The following is a 22,382-nucleotide window of genomic DNA, read 5'->3' as shown; positions in this document are numbered from 1 at the left end:
TAATTCTAATTCCTATCTTTCACTCCTACGCTCTGAGGAACAGAGCATATGGGTAAGGAAAAACAATTGGTGAAGTGGAACCCGGTTAAAATGAAAATTAGTAAACTATAGTAAGTTTATTACATGAAAAACAAATGGATATTGTATCACACTAATAAGCACTGCAAAACCAGGTTACTTTTAAACTCAAGGTTCAAATGAATACAACTGACACATACTTTGGTACACTGGACCTGTTATCTGCTTTTGCTGCCTCACTACTTTTTCAGGTCAGATGCATTCACAGTCCTCATGAAAGTAGAAAACAGTATTTGGGCTAAATTGAGGGCTGGGTAAACAAATGAGCACCATTTATTACAACCCAGACGTTATAATCCATTATTTGTTGGCCACTTCTCCAAGTTAAGAAAATAGCTTTTAATAGTTGAATAGTATCCATTCTCAAAAAGGACAAGGCTCCCTGTGCTGGATAGTTTTATATCAGCTTTATTGTCATGTGAAAAGAGGGAAACTCAATTAAGAAAATGTCTCAATAAGATCAGGCTGTAGGCAAGCCTATAGGGTATTTTCTTAATTAGTGATTGATGGAGGGCCCAGCCCATTGTAGATGGTGCCACCCCTGGACTGGTAGTCCTGCGTTCCGTTAAGAGGTGCAAGCCTTTAATCCCAGCACTCGGGAGGCAGAGGCAGGTGGATTTCTGAGTTCGAGGCCAGCCTAGTCTACAGAGTGAGTTCCAGGACAGCCAGGGCTGCACAGAGAAACCCTGTCTCGAAAAGCAAAACAAAACAAAACAAACAAACAAAAAGCAGGTTGAGCAAGGCAGTAAGCAGCACCCCTTCAGACCTCTGCATCCACTCATACTTCCAGGTTCTTGCCTTGCTTGAGTTTCTGTCCTGATTTCCTCCGATGAACTGTGATGTTGAGGTGTAAGTCAAATACACCCTTTCCTCCCCACAAGTTTCTTTGGTCATGGTGTTTCATCACAGCCACGTAACCCTAACCAAAAAACAAAGATTCTATAAACCTCACTTTACAAAAGGAACCTGAGTCACAGGGAAACTAACTTTGCAAAACTCCCAAGTGATAGAGGCATCCTTCAAACAGACAGGCTGGCACAAAGTACACAACACACCAATACCATATATTTTGAATTATAAAACACATACTTTCAGCTTAGTTTATGAGTGGGTCTCTGACATTTGTGCCTGCCCTTCAACTTCTTTTTCTTCCATTGGGTTACTTTGTCTAGCCTCAATGTGATGGTTTTTGTTTTATATCATATTTTATTGTTATGTTTGGTTGTTACTGCATAAGTTTGTTCTACGGAAACACAGTAGAGGGGAAACTATAATCAAGATATATGAGAAAAGAATCTATTTTCAATAAACTAAAAGATTAAAAAAGGTTAACTCATGATGAGTCAGTTACAAATTTAAGTTAAAATTATAAAACTCAGGATACAAATAATACAAATAATTTCATTATGGTACTACTTAGGGCTTTGATTGTTACGATAAACACCATGATCAACATCATGATCTTCTTGGGGAAGAAAGGGTTTATTCAGCTTACAATACCAGGTAACAGTCTGTCCCCAAGAGTAGTCAGGTCAGGGAATCAAGGCAGGACCCTGGACACAGAACTGAAGCCGAATCCATGGCAAGTGCTGCTGACTGACTGCTATCCATGGTCTGCACAGCCCACTTTCTTATGAAACCCAGAACTACCTGCCCAGGAGTGACACCACTCACAATGGGCCTGGGTAGTCACGTAAATCATCAACCACAGACTTGCCTACAGACCAATCATACTGAGGCATTTTCCTGATTAAGGTTCCTTCATTCCAGAAAACACTACCTTGTGTTAAGATCTAGCCAGCCAAACTACCTTGGATTTGGTAATGGAATCTTAACCATGACTCCAAAAACATAAGCAGCATGGGAAAGAAATAAACTAGACCCTATCAAAATTTAAAACACAGATTTTGAGGGTATCAAGGATCTGAAAAGATACTCCTCAGACAGGAAGAGTATGTCTACTAAGGACTGGTAGCAACAAACAACAGACCTCTTACAATTTAGTAAGACAAACAAACAACAATAAAAACATGGGCAAAGGATTTGAATACATTTTCCCCAAAGAATACATACAACTGACTAGCTTACAAGACCAGAGTTCAATTCCCAGCATCCATGTAAACAGGCAGGTATGGTAGTGTGTGCTTGGACTTTCAGCACTGGAAGGGTGGCAGAAATGCAGGCAGTTTCTTGGGACTTTGCTAGCCAGCTGTCTTTGACTAATCCTAATCCATGAGCCCAAGGTCCCAGTAGGAGACCTTATATCAGAAAGGAGGGAGAGATAAAGAAAAAAGGGAAGAGAAGACAAGAGGAAGGAAGGAGAAGCAAACAAGGTGCACTGCTCCTATCCTCTAGTCTCCACATACATATGCACACATCAACCCAGTAATACATGCTTGCAATACTGAGTACGTGAATGAGCATAGCAACATTATGCATAACAGCAAGCATAGCTCAAATGTCTCTGATGAGAAAATAGGGAAATAAATGTACATACATGTAAGAAAGGAACAAAGCACATACACTTACTACAGCGTGGGCGAAACTTGCAGACCTAGGCTAAATTAAAGCTGCCATCGAACACCAGATATTCTGATCCAATGTACACAAAAAGTTGAAACAGGCATCTGAGACCAGAGGTTAACAAGCTGGCTGCCTAGAGCTTGGTGAGGGTATGTATAGTACAAAGGGAAATTAGGAGGGGGTGCTAGTGAGTGTGGTGTCCTGTCAGCCCGTTGTATGGCAACATGTCTATATCTTATCTAATAATATCTATGGTCATCAGGTTAACTTATTCATGTTTCTATTTAAAGTCCTGAGTCTAATAGTGGGTCAGTTTACCAGCTTCAAGACTAAAAATAAATTATATTTATACATGCTACCTTCCTTCCAATTAACGACACTTCTGCAACTCACTCTAAATAGGTTTGTCTTTTGGGTTATTTTTTTAATTCTTTCTTTTTATTTATTTCTGCATTTCCTTCTCGTAAATTGCTGCTGCTGTGAATATTCAACAAGTATTAAATCTGCATATTCAGCGCAAGCCAGATGCAAATGGTTATCATTGTTTCTTCATTAACAAATATGGAATATCCATCATGCATGACATACTATTATTGTGGGATACAAGCAAAACCACCAGACTGTCATGGAGCTTACAGTTCAGCAGAGGCTAACCAATAACACAACCACCATTTGCAGGATATAAACAGGGTAAAGATACAAGGCCCCTGAACAAATGGTTAAAAACCAACTCAGTACTTGTAGGATACTGGGCAAGTCCTTTTGAATGTTCCCTATCTGTAATGTAGAGGAAATTATCTAAGTTTACAACAAATCATTACCGTTTAATGTAGTTTGAAAAACTCTCTCACCAGCTCACCTACTTGAATGTTTTAGTCTTCTGCTGCTAATGCTGGTGGTGAGGTTTACAGAAAACTTGAGGTGGAACACTGCTGGGCAAAGAGCATTCACTGCCAACTCTGAGGTTTCGTAGCCCAGACCTATTTCCTGTGCTCAGATGAAATGTGCCCATGACTTTCTGGCCATAACTGTATTTCTTCTGTAACTTTTTCTTAGTTTGCTTTGTGTTGGAGACATTTAACAAAACAACAGAAAAGAACTAATACACTCTTCATAGGAAGCTCTTCAGGGCTATTTCACAAGGCATTCAGCTATCCCTCCTGGAGGTAGACCTTACAACAGCAGGTCAGCAACTTCCTCTTGAGCAAGCAGAATAGAAGACTGTGGGGATGAAGGGCTCAAGGTGGTACTGCTTGGTAGCAGAAGCAGTGAGGTGATTACAGGAAAGAGATAAGATGTAGCAAGGCTAGTTAAGGAGAGAATGGGCAACTGTGACTATAAAGAATGTACACACTACAGAGGAAAGGCAAAATGGTTGACAAGGCAGGTCACACTGAACTGTCTCCTAGAAAAAAATTGCACTGTGCCTGTCAATAGCAACAAACACAATCTTGCTCCCAATGACCAAGAGTAGGATACCTGACCTGTGCTTCAATTACTGTGCTCATCATCTGAAAGCAATTGTTGTCTACAGTTCCACTCTAGTTTCCTAAACCCTACAAATTAGCAGCACCTTAATTGAGAGGAAAGATTTTTTTCTTCAGTTGGTTTATGCCAGACTCCCTAGGTCAGTATTCACCCTGTATTCTGCCAAGTACACTTTAAGATGACCAAAATAAAAAGAGTATCTCATCCTCACCCAGAACATTAATAGTTCAGTTTTAGAAAAAAAGGAAGCTGTAAAAGCCATAAACCAAAAGAAGCAGTCTAAGAAATAAAGTGGATGCCTATTAAAATACCGTATCTTAACCATCTGAACACATTAACCTATTAGGTTTCAGTCTCACTGTGTAGCTTGAGGAGATTCACTTGCCTTTGCCTGTAGAGTGCAGAGGGTTTGATTTGGAGCTCACAAGTAAAAGATGTCTGAGATCCAACCTAACACCCTGGGTTTGATACTTGGTACTCACATGATGGCAAGAAAACTGACTCCTGTACGTTGGTCTGACCTCCACACACCTATGGTGGCTCAGTTATCAAATAAATACTTTAGAAATGCAAAGTGAAAGGCAGATGGTTCTACTGGTTTGGCATTACTATCTTCCAGTTTATGTTGGCCTGTCTTTATCCCAGCAAATCCTGTTGGCATTAGTTCAGAAAGAAGAATGGAACCTACAAGAGCAGATGGCAGCTTAAGGACTGGCTTTACCACAAATGGTTTAGAACAAACCAAAACAAACAAACAAAAAAAAAAATAAAAATTTAGTCTGACAAGATAATGCTATCTTCATAGGGCTGAGTAAAACCGTGTAAATACTGAGATGGGTGTCTGCCCACCCACATACAAAAGCTTCAAGAACACGTCACACAAGGGCGGGGCGGACAACTCTCCATGTCCATTTATCTTGTATCCGTGGATCCAAAGCAGAGTTTAACTGCCAACAGGAGGGCTAAGATTGTACTCTGAGAACAGACTTCTATTCCCTAAAGTGCACCACCTATTTACAAAATTATTTGTATTAAGCATTATATTTAAGATGATTTAGCCTGAGAGTATAAATGTCTGTTTTATGACGAATGGCAAAAATATTTATGAAAATACTATGTCAATTTATAAGACTCAGGCATTTGTGGATGTTTGTATTGGGGGGGTGGATTCTAAAAATCACTCTCCTACATACACTGAGACAACTCTGTATTTAATATTGAAAGGTTGGGGACTGGGAATACAGCTCAGAGGTTAAGAGCAAGTATTACTCTACAAGAGGACCTACATTCAGTATAGTTCCCACCACTCACATCAGTTGGCTCAAAACTGCTTGGTAACCCCAACTCAAGAGAATCCAAGGCCCTCTTCTGGTGTTCACACAAATGTGCACATAACAACCTTCTCATGACATCTGCTGCTGGAGTGTATGATGTGCGCCCTGGAACTACTAGAGGTGGTTGTTAAGTTTTCGTTGGTTTTCTCCTTTGTCTCAATTCTCAGCAATGAACATACATTACTGACAAACAAAAAACAAACAACAAAAACATTACTCAAGGCAGGCAAGGACGAATGGGCAAAAATTCTGATCTACCTGTGTCTGCTGCTTTTGTAAATTACAATATAACTGCTAACAAGAAGATACAAAACAGTCACTTACCAAGAGCATTAATCTCTGAAACAGCAAAGAACTTCTTCAAATCTTTTCTACAAGTTTCATCCTAATATATGAAGTATACCAAGACCCAACAATCAGTAGCCCTCCAGATGGTAACCCCAGCTCCCACACTACCTGGACCCAGAGCTACTAAAATCAACGTCAGACTCAAATTAAATGGGCACTGATTTTTATTTTTAAGATGAAAAAATGAGGGAAATAAATTATGACTTTTCCATAGAACTGGAGATAAACTTCCAAGAAAAAAAAAGTTTCTAAAAAAAGAACCTATTTTTTTCTTTTAAATAATCAAGCAAAGATAACTGAAAACAACAACAAAAAATACTTTATGAAAACCAACCTTACTTAAAAAACACAAATGCAACTAATGAATATCTTTATTTGCAAAAGTCAAAGGTGAGTGTCCAGGACTGATTGAAGACACATTAGGTCAAAATAGACTTAACTTCATTCAACATGACTGTTTAAATTCAACACCTTCCCTTCAAATTCATTACTACTACTCTAATGGAAGCTTGTGTGATATAAAAGGTTATGACCAACTGGATTACAACCACTATCCCTTACCTATGATCGTGTTTTCATTAGTGTTCTAGAACAAACTAAACTTATCTGACCTATTTCATTTGCCTTATCAAGTGTTTATACTTTGGGGGCAGAAGAGGAAATAGAATCTGAAATTGACTCAGCAGGGGCTCAGGAAGCTAGCTAGTGAGAGCTGTGCAGCAGCTATACTGCCTAAAATTAAGTAAAGCAAGAAAGCCCTTCCACAGGTCTCTTTTTTAAAAAAGGAGCTGGGGTGGGGATGAAAATGCAGGTTGGCCAAGTGACTTACGGCATTAGCCACCACTCCTTGGGTGTAGATATCTCAGATAATGGCAAGGTGACTGCCATTTCAGTAACACCGAGAAGATCTCTTAATTCTTAAGTCTATCTAGTTAAACAGAAATCTGCATTACAGAGACTCTGCTTATCAGGATCGGCATAAAATGTGACATTAAGGATAGAATAGCTTTGCAACAACCATGTAAATACAGAGCCAAGTGCAGAAAGAAAAGTACAGGCCTTCAAAGACAGCTGCAAAGCAATCCCAACTTTAATACGCTAGTCAACTAAAGTGACTTCTTTTGTCATTTCATGAACTGTTGACATGCAAAGTGGCAAATGCAGTACAACTACAAAAGCAGAGGCATGTTATGAGAGCTAAGGAAGCAATGCAACCTTCAGTACTCACAGGACTTCAGTGATCCCTAGTGAGGAGTCCTTCAGACTCTACTGGGTAAACAGAATGATGGCAACTGCATCACTTCTTTGTTAACACACCACACTACAGAAGCCAGGTTATTTTTTCTGGTTACATAGGTAACAGAAACTGGATCTGTATGTAAAGCAGCAATAGCATAACATCCGAGGGGAAGAAACCTTTACCTGGGCTGGCTAAAGGTCAAGCAAGCCAGGGGCCACAATGCAGTTACCACTGTGATCGCAGGGGCTTGCTTTGCTTTCCATATCTTTGATGGCTCGAAAGCCCTATCAAAAGGGAAGATCATCAAACACGAGGAACTGAAGGCAAAGTAGGAACCATGTGGACAACTCCACAGACATTTGTACAAAAGGTGCACAGGGGCCATGAAAGCTTGAGAAAATAAAACACCAGCCACAGCCAGGGAAAAGCCAGCTCACTAGAGCTCCACCAATGCTGCAGTGGGGAACATGTCCCTGTTTGGGTGGAAGTAGAGTCATTATGTTAGCAGTTGAGAAATTAAGAGTAGCCACTTTAAAAAAAAAAAAAAGCTTTAAGTCGACATAGCAAAGGTAGAGATCACTAGGCATCGGGAAAATAATAAATTCTAGGAAACAAAAACTTAAGGAACCTAAATGAAGTAAGTGGTAAATACACCCAGCACGGCCACATGAGAGGTGTGTTCTAAAGTGGGTCTTTGGGCACTTTCCCTCAATTCATTTCCAATATTTGGTGTGTGTGTGTGTGCTCACAAAAGACTTCTTTTTTTAAAAAATTAGGAAAATGAGATCTAGTACCACCCTCTGTCATTTACCACTGACTTTTCTTTAAACTTGAAAGTCACTGCAGAAATTATATTGATAAGAATTATGATCAGAGATCTTAAATTTATGTATTAGTGCCATTAAAATGGGAAGAATTCCAACCAAGATAGTATACTATATTACCCTGTAAAATATATGAAATCAATTAAATTCGTAGGAAGAATTCAGTTATTTCCACCTCTCCTAAGTATGTTCTGATGTTTCCCAACATTAAACATTTTTGAACACTGTGAAGAAAATCCTACCAGTATTCTAGCCACAACTTAGCTCAAGCATATTTCACTCAAAGGATGTGACTTTCTGGGGGGGAAAAAAAAAGTCTCAAATCTGTAGAAAATTCTACAAGAATGTATAGTAACCCAAAATAAAATAACACTTTATATCAGAACATCTGTGTAGTATTCTTAAACATAATTATAAAGAGCAACCAAGTCCCAGCACTTTACTCTGCACATATCAGCAAACAACATCAAAGCGTAAACGACAAGAGAAAAATGCACAGTACAAAGATTATTTGCTTTGATGGGATCATGAAGAACAGAAAACCTAAAGAAGAAAAGTAGAACCCAAATTCTGGCCAGTTATTGACACTTCATTACTTCAACAAAATAGAACAAATCTCCATAGAAAGTATTCATTCAGGAAATAAGACTTCTTCTATTTTTCCTTCATACTGGATTAAACAGAAGTTGTTGTTAGTCTATATCAGTGATTACATCTTTAATTAGAAAAGTTAACTATTTACATAACTTTATTGCTGTTTATTGTAACAAAAGATTAACTGGTGTGTAGAATCCATCCAGTAACGTAGAAACTGAAATCAACTGTCCCACAAGCCACCGTTGTGGATGAGAAAGATCCGATGCTCTGTGTACAGCATAAGAAAAGTCCTTGCATGTCATCTGGTTCTTGCTGAAGTCATCGATGTTCATCTCTCAGAGAGCAAAGAATCCATTTGACATTTCAATAAATATTAAGTTGCAAAAATCAGCTTCCATGGACTAAACATCCAAGAAAGAGTTTTGATGCATGATTCCCAGAATCAAGTATGTCCGCCTTTAGTCCAAAGAGATGATGTCAGGAATGTTCCTCCCACTGCTGGTTATGACCCCTGTCTCACTCCTGCTGCTGGATGAACTAACGTGAGTACTGCTTTCATGGGGGCTGGTGGTGGTGACAGACGTACTGCTTGCTGTTAAGGGTGAGGTGAGACTATCCAAAAACATAGGAGGACAGTACTGCTTGAAACAAACAATGATGCTGATGAGGAAGAGGCTACATTGGTCTTAAATAAAGAGACTAGAAATTGTTAGATATGTACAACTGATAGCCAAAAGGTCAAATCCTGGTGGGATTCAAAAATAGCAAATTTTCTATTTAAGTGGAAGACAGAATGGACTATTTTACATTCTTTACTGAATACCACACATTCTTAATTAATTGTCTTGAATGTGCAGAACTTGTTTATTGACCATATCATATATATAGGGAAATGTCAAAAATAACTGAAATCAGATCCCACCCACAAATTATGACTCAAATTAAACTAAAAAACTACTTAATAATTGAAACAAAATTGAGTGATTTTTTTTCAAAATCTAGACTCAAACAGACCCTTTGTGAGTCATATTAAGAGTAACAAGCTGAAAGATGGCATTCGATTCCTCTGTAAACAAATATAACATTACTTATAATAATGTCAACATTCATTCTGAATTAGAGGGCGTAAGGCAGCAAATTAGCATGGGATTTTCAGAGAATATTATAAACACAATTTTAATATTTTTGTAATTTTTCTTAACATCCCTCTCTCCAGACATTCGTATTTCAAGTCTTCTTCCATCTGGGTGATTCACATACAAATAAAAACCTGAGTGTAGTAATCTAAAAATGAGGAGGCATTAATATAAGAGCTAAATGGAATCTTATATTTCACTTTAGATGTTTTACATGAGACACAACTGCATTGACTTTAGCACATGTAATATCTAGTGTGACTAAAATATTCAGTTAGACAACAGAAAAAATCAATAAGGATACCTAATGTTATCTATATCTCATTAGATTCTTCTTACAGACAATGAATTATGAACAGTAATTCAAACCTGAGCTATTCACATTACATGATTTTCAGGGTGCATTAAAAGAAGAAAGAAAACAGCTGGAAGATTGAGCTACCTTTTTATTCATTAGTTGGTTGGTTGGTTGACTTTTGTTTTTGTTTTTTTTTGTTTTAAAGACAGGGTCTCACTATGTAGCTCTGGCTGTCCTTGAAGTCACTATGTAGACCAGGCTGACCTTGAACTCCTAGAAATCTGCCAGCCTCTGCCTCCCAAGTGCTTCGATTAAAGGTGTGATCTACTATGTCCGTATGAGGCTTTCAACAAAGAAAGTTACTGGGTTTTTGGACCAGAATGCCACACATGAAGAAATTCAACAGACATTCATAAGAAGCTCTGACAATGTAATTGTCAAATGTTAAAATTTTTTTCTCTAAAATCATGTCAACATTAGCAAAACTGAGGAAGGCCTAGATAACTCCATTGGAATCTGCTGCCATCCATGCTTGGCTTTGCCTGAAACAGAGCACTACATTTTAAAAATGCTACGTGCTGCTAAGGGATCCTTAGACTTAGACTTGGGCTGCTGCCATTTAACTTTACCCTTGGATTCTATAGTCAAGAGAAAAGGCACCATTCTTACCCTCCTACCAAGTTACCAAATAAATCAGCCTCCCTCTAAGCATGTTAAATAAAACTATGAAATAAAAACCATGGATTGCAAGATTTTTTTTCTTTCAAAGCATTGTCCACATGAAAAGCTTGAACAACTTACATTCTAGAAAAATATGTAACTCCCTACAAGGGCTCACTCATAGAACAAAGTCAGGTTAGGGCGAGAAGAAAATGCTTAGAGCACACACATCTTGGGCTCAAATTTCCTGTGCTGTTTGTGCAGCCAGATGCCGATAGTGACATAGGAGGCTCACACTGACCCTGTGGCCAGTCAGTGGTGAAGCTGATGAGACAGGTCAGTTCTTCCATCTCTCCCTAGGTGCCACATCTGTGCCTCAAGTACTTTCTTTTGCTGCTCCACCTTGCCCCTGTCGCTTTCTGTGTTTTGTCTCTGCTGTTAAAGACTGTCACGAAATCCATGCTCACCACGCAGTCTTAAGGTTGGAACTCTGGGATACTCCTAGAATTTCTTTTCTTTGATTGAAAACAGCAATACTGCAACTTTCAATTGAAGCCTTTTCAAAGTGTGACTCTGTCTGTCTTTCAAACAACGTCCAGTCTCAGTCAGTAATGCAAACTGGATGAGCTTTAACTGATGGTTTTATGTAGTGTGGAGTGTGTAAGATCTTAAGTTCTATGCACTTAGTACTGCTTGCACTCCTTCTAACCACTCAAATATTTGTAAGAAATACCAACTGATTATGTTTCATAAAAATAGAAAGTTTAATAAGAGCAATGAATAATAAATTGAACAACAGTAACTTTATTCCCTCAAATGAAATTGTGATATTTATATAGTACTTCCTTTCTAGCCATGAGAATTTACTGTCCTGATTTTATGCAACTGATCATTTTTAGTTAGTATGACATAATCAACAACCAAATACAAATTAGTTGCTTAAATTCAGGATACATACCTGGGGATCAACTGGAATAAGGGAAAGAAAATCCAAACCTAAAACAAAAATGCTTTGTTAATAGTTGTCTCATATTTTGGAGACAAGAATTTATTTCCCAAGATCATTCTGTATTTATAAGCCGAGACATCTGTGGTAATGTTCATTTCACTGCCACAGTGAAGTTCTATCATCATAGCTGGTTATATTGAATGCATCTAAAACCCAAAGACGAATACATTTTTTTGACCAAAACGACTAGAAAAAAATGCTTCCCAACACAACAACTCAAAAGCAGCAGTCCAAAAGTTTTCAGTGCCAGACTACTTAAACCTTAAGTGTTTCTCTTTTGTCACTTAGAGTAAAAACCAGTAAAAATCATAATAATCTTTAGACCATTAAGAAAACAACATACTTAGGTTAAGACACTTTATGTTTATTTTAAAGAAATACACATTAACCTAAAAATACCAATTCTTTAACAGTTATTTACTTCCTCAGGAGCTAGCTGTCTGTGCATCCCCATGTCAGAGTTCTACAGAGCTCTGCACAAAGCAAGCACTTAGGAGCTGCTATTCACCAACAAGTTACTTTAATAGTTAATAGGTCCTCAGCTAATAAAATGCCCTAAACAAAAAAACTCAAATTCTACAACTACATCTTGAAAACTGATACGTGAAAAAGATTTTCTTTGTAAGTACTCAAGTAACAATAAGGTCTACGAAAAAACCTTATCTCTGAAAAGTCTAGCAAAAGTCTTAAAAGTCACCATCTGAAGACTTCCCTGTGTGATCAAAAGCTTTTAAATTATTTTAAGACATTAAAAAAAGGAACTAAATACTTGAGTATAGGCTATTATATTAGGGCAATGTTGTCCAGCATGTGGGATGCAGAGACAGGCAGATCTCTACGAGTTTCAAGCCAGCCAGGGCCACACAGTGAGACCCTGTCAAAAAAAAAAAAGAGAAAAAAGAAAAAAAGAAAAGAGACCAACCAACCAACCAACAAACAAGCCAAAGGTCAATGTCTATTGGATCCCATAAATGCTTATGTTTTCAGCTTGGAACAACCTTCTACCTAACATGCATCGATGCTTTTGCTCTCTTTCCAGTGCTTTGGTTGGTTGGTTGGTTGGTTTCTGGTTACCCTGTGCAGCCCTGGCCTGGGCGTCCTGAAACTTACTCTAGACCAAGCTGGCCTCAACCAGAGATCCACATACCTCTGCCTCCCAAGCACTGGGATTAAAGATGTGCATCATCACTGCCCTGCTCCCATTAACGTTTATATGCTGGCATTTAATATAGCAACCACGTGGAGGGAAAGTCTAATACTTTATCACTATGAAAATAGAGATTAGTAAGAAAGATAATGGACATGTTCAATAAAAACTATAAATAATTTAACTAAAAAATTTAAAGTATCACTATTTCCTTATTTACAAATGAATTTTAGACACTTATCACACAAGCTATAAGCCCTGCAATTTGAAAGGAATTGCTCAATTTCTAAAGCATTTCTAAAAACTTGTTAGCATAATCTGTTACTAGCTACATGATACATCAGTTTAGTCTGATGAACAAAGTAAATCATAATCCACTATTGCAATGATTTATCCATTAAAATGATAACCAGAAGGTAATGTATTTAAATAAGGATAACACTTTAAATTATTCAATCAATCTGTCTGCTTTTAAAACCAATTCAAGCCTGTCTAGCCTTTATATACCTTTTTAAGAGTTTCATAGTCAATGGTTCCACCACTGATCAAGACATCAAGATTTATTGGAATATCATTTAATAAACTGGGTTGATTTTATTCATTGTTGTTTCGCACTAAGTAGTGTAACATTTTTTGTTCATCTTTACAAAGAGCTTCTACTTTTTAAAGACATTTTTAGTATGTAAACATGTGCATGTCCACTCAATGCACATGTGTACAGGTCCCCACAGTGGTCAGAAGAGGGGGCACTGGATACCATAGAGTCACAGTTAAAGGTGCTGGTGAGAAGACTGTATAATTCTCTGGGCCTGGGTCAAGTACTATAAAATAAACTCAGGTCCTTTGCAGGAACCGTAAATGCTCTTAACTAGTGAGTCATCTCATAGATTCAGTTCCTACTTTTTAATCTTTTTTGTTGTTGGTTTGGTTTCATTTGTCAGGCAGGGATTTAGCACAGGCTGACACACTGAACTCACAGACCTCCTGTCCCTGCTTCCTAAGTTCAGGGCTCATATGCAGAAGTCACTATGTCGCCACGTGTAGTGTTGGTTACTCATTCTATTTTAATAATAAGCTAAATAAAAGCTAAAAAAAGCATTACCATTTCAGAAGATGTACCATAAATTCAAACAAATCATTTGAGAATGCTCATTCGTCCCAATGTCTAACTGCTGCCACGTCATGACTCTAAGTAAAGATGTAAGTTTGATAAAATATTCCAACTGTTTCTATACTCTATTATTACAGATCGTACACTGAGGGCCAAGGTCTTCCAATATTACTTATTCCAACCCAGCTTTACAGATGTACTGTGATTCTCTTTGCTGACCTCATGTGTACCAACAAATGTAAAATCTATTTAGAAAAGCTTTTAATTGTTTTTGGTTTGTTTTGCTCTCTCACCCACAGATAACTACATATACTACTAATTATACAATGCCCTAATATGATGTATAAACATTTTTCTAAAGATTGGTTGGAATTTTAGATTGTCTTTCCAGCATCACAAATGCAGACAATTTAAATGTGACTGTTCCTCAGTGAAAACATTGCCATGTATTTCAAAGTTATTCCTGCTGATAAAAGAGTAGGCTACCATCAACATTTGCCATTTAAGTACACTATTTTGCATATGAAATAGTTTCATCGATAGTAAAATTTTACTCCCTTGTTGTTAGCAAAATTATTTTATCATGTTTCAACTGTAACAGTGTATTGATGGGGGTTATATTTTGCCCTCAAGTATTTCAATTAAAAATGCTCTTGACTTTTTTTTTCACTTAAAAAAAAAAAACAGTGCTGTCAGAACTGTAAAAGCCTCAGGCGTTTTAGTGAACACTGATCAGGTTGTGATGGTTAACTTTTAGATGCTCTGTTAGTAACTTGGACTCATTACTTGCTTTTCATCCCCTCTTAGGCACCCACACAATTTTCCTTACTTGAGTCATAAACTTCACAAAGCATAAATGCTACATAGTTAAGTTTGTAGAGGTTTTAGCACTTTGAAATTTTAATCATACAACTTTTAAGCACCATTCACACCTGACAATATGGCACTAACAATAATAAGGCAGACATTTTTTTCTTGAAAGAATCAAGCTCTTTTCCAATACATAAATACAAATTATGTTTTATTTTGTATTCACTGTTGCACAGTATCAGAAGATGCTCCAAGTTGCACTTCGTTATTAATATCATTTCTTCTTTGTTCTCCTGCAGATTCAGAAGATTCAGATTTATGATGTTTAAAAGGAATGTTAGAATCTATGAAAACTGTCTTCTCTCCATTCTTGGTGTTCTACTTTAGTATTACTATAAGATTATTAAATCATCAATACCAAAACTGCACATTATGACTACTTACATAAAAACTATATACCAAATCACTAATTACCAAAAAGTGCATTACAGTAAAACAGAAGTAAAATCTAAACTGCTTAGGTATCTAATTGCTACATAACTTTTAATATTTAGAATTTTTTTCTGAGAGTAATTGTCTCTGCTCTATTTATCAACTGCTAAAAGTTTTTCAGTATTTAAAAACCAGAATATTGGCTTATTTTGGCCATTTGTCAGCCTTAAATATAAGTATGATCTCTGTAAGCTTAAGTTAATTTTATAAAATATAAAGTTCAGGCACATTTAAGACACACAACACACAAAAAAACAAAACAATACAAAGCAAAAAAAATCTTTCATTTATACTCAAAATCAGAATATACACTCTCCCACATTAAAAAAGCATTCAAATTCTCATAATTTGAAAACTTAGTAGGACTAGTGATTCATATTTTTTTTTCTGATTTACTGCTAAATAGTTACTTTAGTAAAAAGAAATGTTCACTAACTTTTTTCCAAGCCTTTTAATTGAGAGTCTTAAGTCAATTCTTTAGAAATATCTGTTTCTAACACACATGAAGATGATGGTCATTTACCCAACAACTTAGCAAAAGTTACAACAACATATGACTGCTGAGAATTTGGTCCTGAAACAATGAGCCCTCACTGCTATCCTTAGTAGAGTCCTTGCACACAATGACTATGTGATCAATGTGTTCTGACTGGGGTTAGCTAGTTTCACGAAGAAGATGAAAATACAAAATCACAAATTATACATAAAACAAACATATGCTAGTCTTAAATGTCCCTCTGTGTGTGTTAAGATATTTTCAGTGGGTATATTATTTTTAGTGTACTCTTTTCCACTACATTTTATTCAAATAAAACTAAATTCAAGAGGCAAGACTACATAGGCATAGGTAATATAACTAGCAATTACTTTTAAAAGTATATATTTTATTCAAAGCATAAGCACTGTGCTTACAATCTTAAGAAGGGCAAGAATAGAAATAAACTGCAGATCAAAATCAACTTCCAGAAAACAGAAGGGAAATGTATTAAATTAAAATGATTCGTAGGTAGAAGTCAGGAATAGATGATGTATTGGTCCCCACTTTGCTCAGACTTGGATTGATGAGAAATAGGAAAAGAAAACAGACTTCTGAGGAAACTGTCCCATAGCAATGAAGCTTCCAAAAAAAAAAAAGCCTCAGTGCAAATTCTCTACCATTCTATAAAAATTCCCCACTAAAACTCTTGTATCTCCTAGTATCAGAAATCTGTAGTCTCATTAATTAAAATTAAAATAACAGAATATGAAATGCTAAGACAGTAATACTTCATACGAAGCTTTGAAAATTCTTTTAGCACTTGCATTCAAAATTAGATATACTTGTTCGACCGATTAAGATTACAAAGACTGCAACTAAAACACACAAAGCGCTACATACCTGGCAAATCTGAGGACATGCTTGACACTGGCGTGTGGTGGAATGGTACTGAGTAGTCTGTTAATGAAGGTGGGATAGCAGCAGCATCAACTGAAGTCACACTGGGCACCCTTACAGAAGATGGCTGATACATGAGAACCCTGTTTTAAATAGTACGGGAAATGATCTGGCTGTTAGTTCACATGAGAGAAGAGCTGAACCACTGGGCATTCTCAGACATGTGTTCACTAAGTCTCACTGCAAGTCTATGGCAACCACTCACTACACACCTCTATATCTAATCCTTTCTAACAGCCTTCAATCTAGCATGACCTCATCTGCTTCTCAATACTAGCTGTTGGCACAGGAGCAAGATGGAGTTAGAATATACCGTAAAGCAGCACTTCTCAACTTCTGGGTCGTGACACTTTCACAAGGGTCACATATCCAGGTAAACTGCATATCAGGTACTTACATTATAATTCATATCAGTAGTAAAAGTACAGTTACAAAGTAGCAACAAAAATTTTTCAGGTGGGGGACATCACAATGCGAAGAATTGTATCAAAGGGTCACAGCATTAGTGAGTGGGAACCACTGCTGTAAAGGAATACTTTAATTCACAAATAGAAATATACATTACTTATATGTTATGCTAATGTACACATACATATATGGATGATAATTTATATATAAAGAAATTTGAGACTAAAATGGAGAGCTGTCACGGTTTAACTGCTGGGGACAGGGGTACATGCTTTTAATCCCAGCATTTCCTAACAGTATGATTTACATAGTGAGTTCCACAGCAGCCAGAACCACACAGTGAGATCCTGTCTCAAAAAAAAAAAAAAACAAAAAACAAAAAACAAAACAAAATGAAAGGTTTTTAAAAAGAACACTTATATAAAGCTACTAACACCAGCTCAATCAGTCTCTGCAATTACAAATCCAATTGGAAATATAGGAATGATCTGAACAAAATTAATCAGTCCTAAAGCTAATCAGCCTGGTGATTCAACAATACAATCAGAAATTAGGACAAGATAACCAATCCACAGGATTTAAAATCTTTATGGTATTCAGAAATAAAAATGCTAGCTCCCATGACATACTACCTACTCTTCTAAGATGACTTATACCTTTGAAATGAGCTATTCAGGCTACTACAATTACAAATCAAGCACACAGCAAATATCTTACAGTTTGTTTTATATAAAAAATATGTGAATACTATATAATTAAGACTATAATTCCAAGAAAAAACACACATACCTAAGAATTGAGCATATGTTTGAAAGGCTGGGTTTAAAGAGAGATTTCACACTCATATGTAGCAGACTTTTTCTTAGCTTAGGAAACTAGTACTTTGTAAGATAAATATTTTCACATATTTAAGGAACTAAGCAACATTATGGACTGTTTATATTGGGAATGAATATCTTAGTAACAAGTAATGAGATGCAGAAAGAGAGCAAAATATTCAAGTTGGCCTCCCACACCTGCCAATCAACACCAAACTCATCGAGTATGAGGATGAAGACTGTATAATTCTCTGGGCCTGGAATGTACCACTGTAGGGAGAGAGCCTGCCTGGCATGGATGAGGCCTTGGCTTCAACCTGCAACACCACACCAAACTAGACTTGGTGAAAAAGTCTGCAATCCTAGCACTAGCAGTGTCTGAGAGGCAGAGACATCAGAAAGATTCAAGGTCAATTCTTCACCAAACAAACAAAAGAACCAAGGGGGGCTGAGGGGTGGGTAAGGAGGTAGGGACAAAAGAGAGGATCATGAAGAAGGGAAAGGAAAAGTTCAACTTCCTTAGAAACCCAAGAACCACTGTGCCAAGGCAGAACTAGAATGGTAATGAGGGCATCTAGACATCATCTCCATGGCTGCAACACGCGCTTATCATACTTGCTTAACAAATAGACATTTCTACAATCTTGACTTAATGTCGAAGTCTTAAATAATCAGAATCCAGTTAGGCTCAAGGGTCCTTCTAAAACTAGCTTGTACTGTTACATGAAGACACTAAAAAATGCCTAGCTGCTATTCCACATCATTTATAAAAACAAGAGATACTGGAAATGTAGAAAACAAAGTTGTCTTCAGTATACATGCATGACTGGACTGCCACTTAAGACAATGCCAAAAAGTAGATAATAAGGTCAGGATTCAGACGTCTTAGATTAAACACTGACCAGGGTAGGATGTCTAGGGAATACAATATGCTTATGAAAGTACATAAACCTGGAGTGCTGGTTAGTTTTTGTCCACTTCACACAAACTAGGGTGATCTGGGCAGAGAGAACCTCACCCAAGCATCCATCACACTGACCAGTGGGCCACTTTCTTCACTAACAACTGATATGGGGCGGACAAGTCCACTGTGGGCAACGCCATCCCTGGGCAAGTGATCCTGGGTTTTATAAGAAAGCAAGATGTTACTCATGGCTTATACCGTGGACCATAAGTCAGTAAGCAGTACTCCTCCATGGATTCCGCTCAGTTCCTACCTTGAGTTTTCTGTTGTGATTTCCAACAATGGACTGTATTAGAGAACTGCAAGCTGAAACAAACCCTATCTTCCCAAGCTACTTTTAGTCATGGTGTTTTCTTACTGTGTTATTGCTGTGACAGAGCAGACCAGGCCGTGTGTCACTGGAAGAATTATGGAGACATCTGAACTCTGGGCTGGAAAAGCCATTGCCTACTCTGAGTTTCAGTGGCTGCTGCCGTGTAGAAGCTCAGAAGATAGGAACATTTACAATATAGATAATGCAGACCTGGCTTGTGAAGTTTCAGAGGAAAGTCTCAAAGTACCTAAAAGACTTAATCGGGGCCATTCAATTTGGGGAATTAAAAATCCTGCCTCAGCTGGACTGAAAAATCAGTGATGACTGGCCAGAGTTCTGCATCCAAGAAATGAAACCTTTCCTTTCCTAGAACAATAGATGCTGGTTAGCTAAAGCTGAGAAATTAACAGTGATTAAGAAGATACCAGCATCACCAAGGATTGTAAATCTGGCAATATTTTCTCAGGATCAGCTTTTTGTCCCGGAGGGTTGAGACTATATCTCATGCTTGCAGTTGAACTACCCAGGTAGTACTGGAGGCAAGAGGGTGCCACAGAGAGCAGCTGAGGTTGGGCACCATGTGGCATGCATGGTTGGAGTTACTGAAAGGGAGCTAGGCTGTTGAAGGCACAGCCCAATTGCAATGGAAAAGTTCAGCATTTTGGAGATGCTAGTACCATGCAACAACTGTCAAGAACAGCAGTCGGTGTGCAGTGGAGAGGTCTGAGTTTATGAAACAAGTTGTGTGTGCTGTAGAGGACAGAGCTGGAGAAGTGAAGGCCTTTAGAGCTAAATCAGGAATCTCAGATGTCTGACACTGAAAATGGTTTTATTTTGATTTGAATGAACTATGCCCTAGTCATTCCCTATTGTACATCCCTACAGTAACACCTAATTAATGTATACCTATTCCATTTTTCCCATGCCAAAAAGATTGAGTTAAATACACAAAAATACGAAAACCTAATGGGCACCCCTATTAGCAAATCATTAAAATCTCATTAAAGATGGCTGATGTTAAAGAATTCAGGCTGATTAATTCCTGTTGCTTGACCTTTGCCAACTATCATTATAAACCCAACTTGCTAGCTAGGCAGGATCATATAGGCCTGCAGTCCTAAGAGTAAAAAGCCATCCTTGGCTAGCAATATATTAAGTTTGAAACAAAACTGTGTACTATATGAGACCATGTAAAAAAAAAACAAAAACAAAACACAAAACAAAAAAAAAACCCAGGAGAGATATGTATTTATAGACATGAATTAGAAATTCCACAGAGAAATGAAAATGAGTATGTCACCTTCAAGTAATGGTATAAAATTCTGATACTAAAATTTAATAAAACTATTTTTTAATTTTTAAAATGTACTACTAAACTCCTCATAGGATTCATATATACATACATGTATATGCACATATTAAGCAAATGTACTTGTTCTAAATGTTCATAAGTTTATAATATAAAAGTAAATTGCCAGAATGTTGTTATATAGTAAGCATTAGTATTTTAGATCATGTTTTATACCAGAAATAATATAGAAATCATTTGGGGTCCAGATCTAAGTGTCTGAAAACTAGTTAACAGTTATCATTCACATACTTGGAAGATCGCTCTGGGTTCCCACTCTGATCACAGGAGCAGAAGAGATTGGAATTGTCAGCAATACCAACCAAGAGACAAACACATTGAATCCTTTTACTGTTTGCTCCCTACTTCTGGAGCATCATCAACAACAACAAAGCAGCAGCCATGTGGGCCCTTAAGAGCTGGGAAGGAGCGTAAAGTTAGTGTAAAGTTCTCCATGGGCTTATGTTCCAGACAGGAGTTAGAAAGCTGCCTTCAAAGGGCTGTGGCTCACATTACTATCAAAATGCTGACAGTAATTCTCTCTACGTGAGAAGTGCTTCACTTGCTTCTTGGTTCTCTGAAAAAAAAATACTTAAAATTTTTACTAAAACTAAAGTACACCTCTTAAAAGTTAAATGGCTTGTGTGATTCTTGCTGTTTAAGTTACAGTAAGTTCTCCAATTTGTCATTCTCTATTCTTCATTTGCTTACTCTCTCCCTTAAATCAGCAGTTAAAAACCTAAAACTTCCAGACACTGCGCTCTTAGAAAATAAATGATGAGAAAGAAAACACTGAAAGCAGAAGAGCTGGCAAGGACCAAGGAAGGTGTCTCTGGCAACACTGAAGGTGTCAACCACAGCAGAAACTGACACCAGGGCCTGCTGACAGAGGGCGTCTACTCTGACTTAATAGAAAATAATTTAAGAAAATGTGTTTAAGAGATTGTTTCAAGTGTATGAGTGTGCTGCTTGCATGTTAAATATACACACAGTGCCTGGTGACCATGGGGGCCAGAAGAGGCCATCACAACAGGTGCAAGTGGAGTTACGGACAGTCGTGAGCCAACATGTGGGTGCTAGGGACAGAACCTAGGTCCCCTGTAACAGCAATAAGGTGCTCTAAACCACTAAGACATTTCTCTCCAGCTCTCAGAAAATGAGATTTTAACACAAAACATCAACTATCAGTAGTCAGTAAGTTTTCCCATCTACCTTTCTTCTACTGGTCCAAACTCTGTTAATCGTCACACGAAGGAAAAAAATTCCAGCCAGTTAATATTTTAAGAATCAGAATAATTGTGACAGTCTCTTTCTTGGCTTCATACTGTCAGTCCTGACACCCACCTGTCCATCACATCCTAAGCTCCACTAGTCACTCTCCTGCTAAATCTTCCTGGCTGTATTCAAGAGCATTTCTCAGTGACCAGCACTGGCTAACAGGCTGAGTACAGTCACATACCCTAAGTGGACAAAATGATAGGGTATGAGTGCTAGACACTGTTCCTCCCGAGGCTGTCTAATATGAACTCGTTTGAGCAGTGAGCCCATCATCATTTAGTGAATCCAGACACTTAAAAGACATTGACATTTCTATCAGGAGAAATTTATTGAATACTTTCAAAGCATCTATTAGGAAAACTAGGTAATTGTCCTTCTGACAAAATCATTTTATCAATGTAGTTTCCAATACTAAAGAGCTTGGAGAATGAACTCTACTTAGCTGTAGTGAATGTCACTTTAATAATAATTGCTAGCTTCATAAGACTCATCTTAGAATTCTCATTTGTATCTCTGTATGTTCATTTTTGTTTTTTATGCAAATGTGGTTCAGGTATTAAGGATTATTTCAACTTTATGGAAACAGCCAAGTGGCTAAAATTTACAAAGACTTTTAGAGTACAAGCTTTATTTTTCTCAAGTATTCTTTTTTTTTTTTAAAGATTTATTTATTTATTATATGTAAGTACACTGTAGCTGTCTTCAGACACTCCAGAAGAGGGA

At 37.4% G+C, this 22,382-nt stretch overlaps 1 protein-coding gene across 7 annotated transcripts in view; it reads right to left on the bottom strand.

Annotated features, from left to right (window-relative positions):
* Positions 1 to 6,837: 6,837 nt before the first annotated feature.
* Positions 6,838 to 22,382, bottom strand: part of Pias2 (protein inhibitor of activated STAT 2) — an 84,209-nt gene continuing 68,664 nt past the window's right edge. For 2 of the 7 annotated variants that reach the window (XM_029471728.1, XM_029471729.1), the window contains exons 12-14: positions 16,474 to 16,613; positions 11,485 to 11,522; positions 6,838 to 9,073 (exon numbers count right to left, since the gene is read on the bottom strand). In XM_029471728.1, coding sequence (XP_029327588.1) covers positions 8,891 to 9,073; positions 11,485 to 11,522; positions 16,474 to 16,613 — 361 coding nt within the window. In that variant the 3' untranslated portion in view covers positions 6,838 to 8,890. Of the gene's footprint in view, positions 9,074 to 11,484; positions 11,523 to 14,660; positions 14,897 to 16,473; positions 16,614 to 22,382 lie in introns of those variants that run through there. The other 5 variants (XM_021150174.1, XM_021150175.2, XM_021150179.2 and 2 more) reach the window with 4 other exon arrangements.

Source organism: Mus caroli, chromosome 18, assembly GCF_900094665.2.
Source record: "Mus caroli chromosome 18, CAROLI_EIJ_v1.1, whole genome shotgun sequence".
NCBI classification, from domain to species: domain Eukaryota; kingdom Metazoa; phylum Chordata; class Mammalia; order Rodentia; family Muridae; genus Mus; species Mus caroli.
Note: the sequence above shows the minus strand (reverse complement) of the source record. Positions and strands in the feature narration are given on the sequence as shown.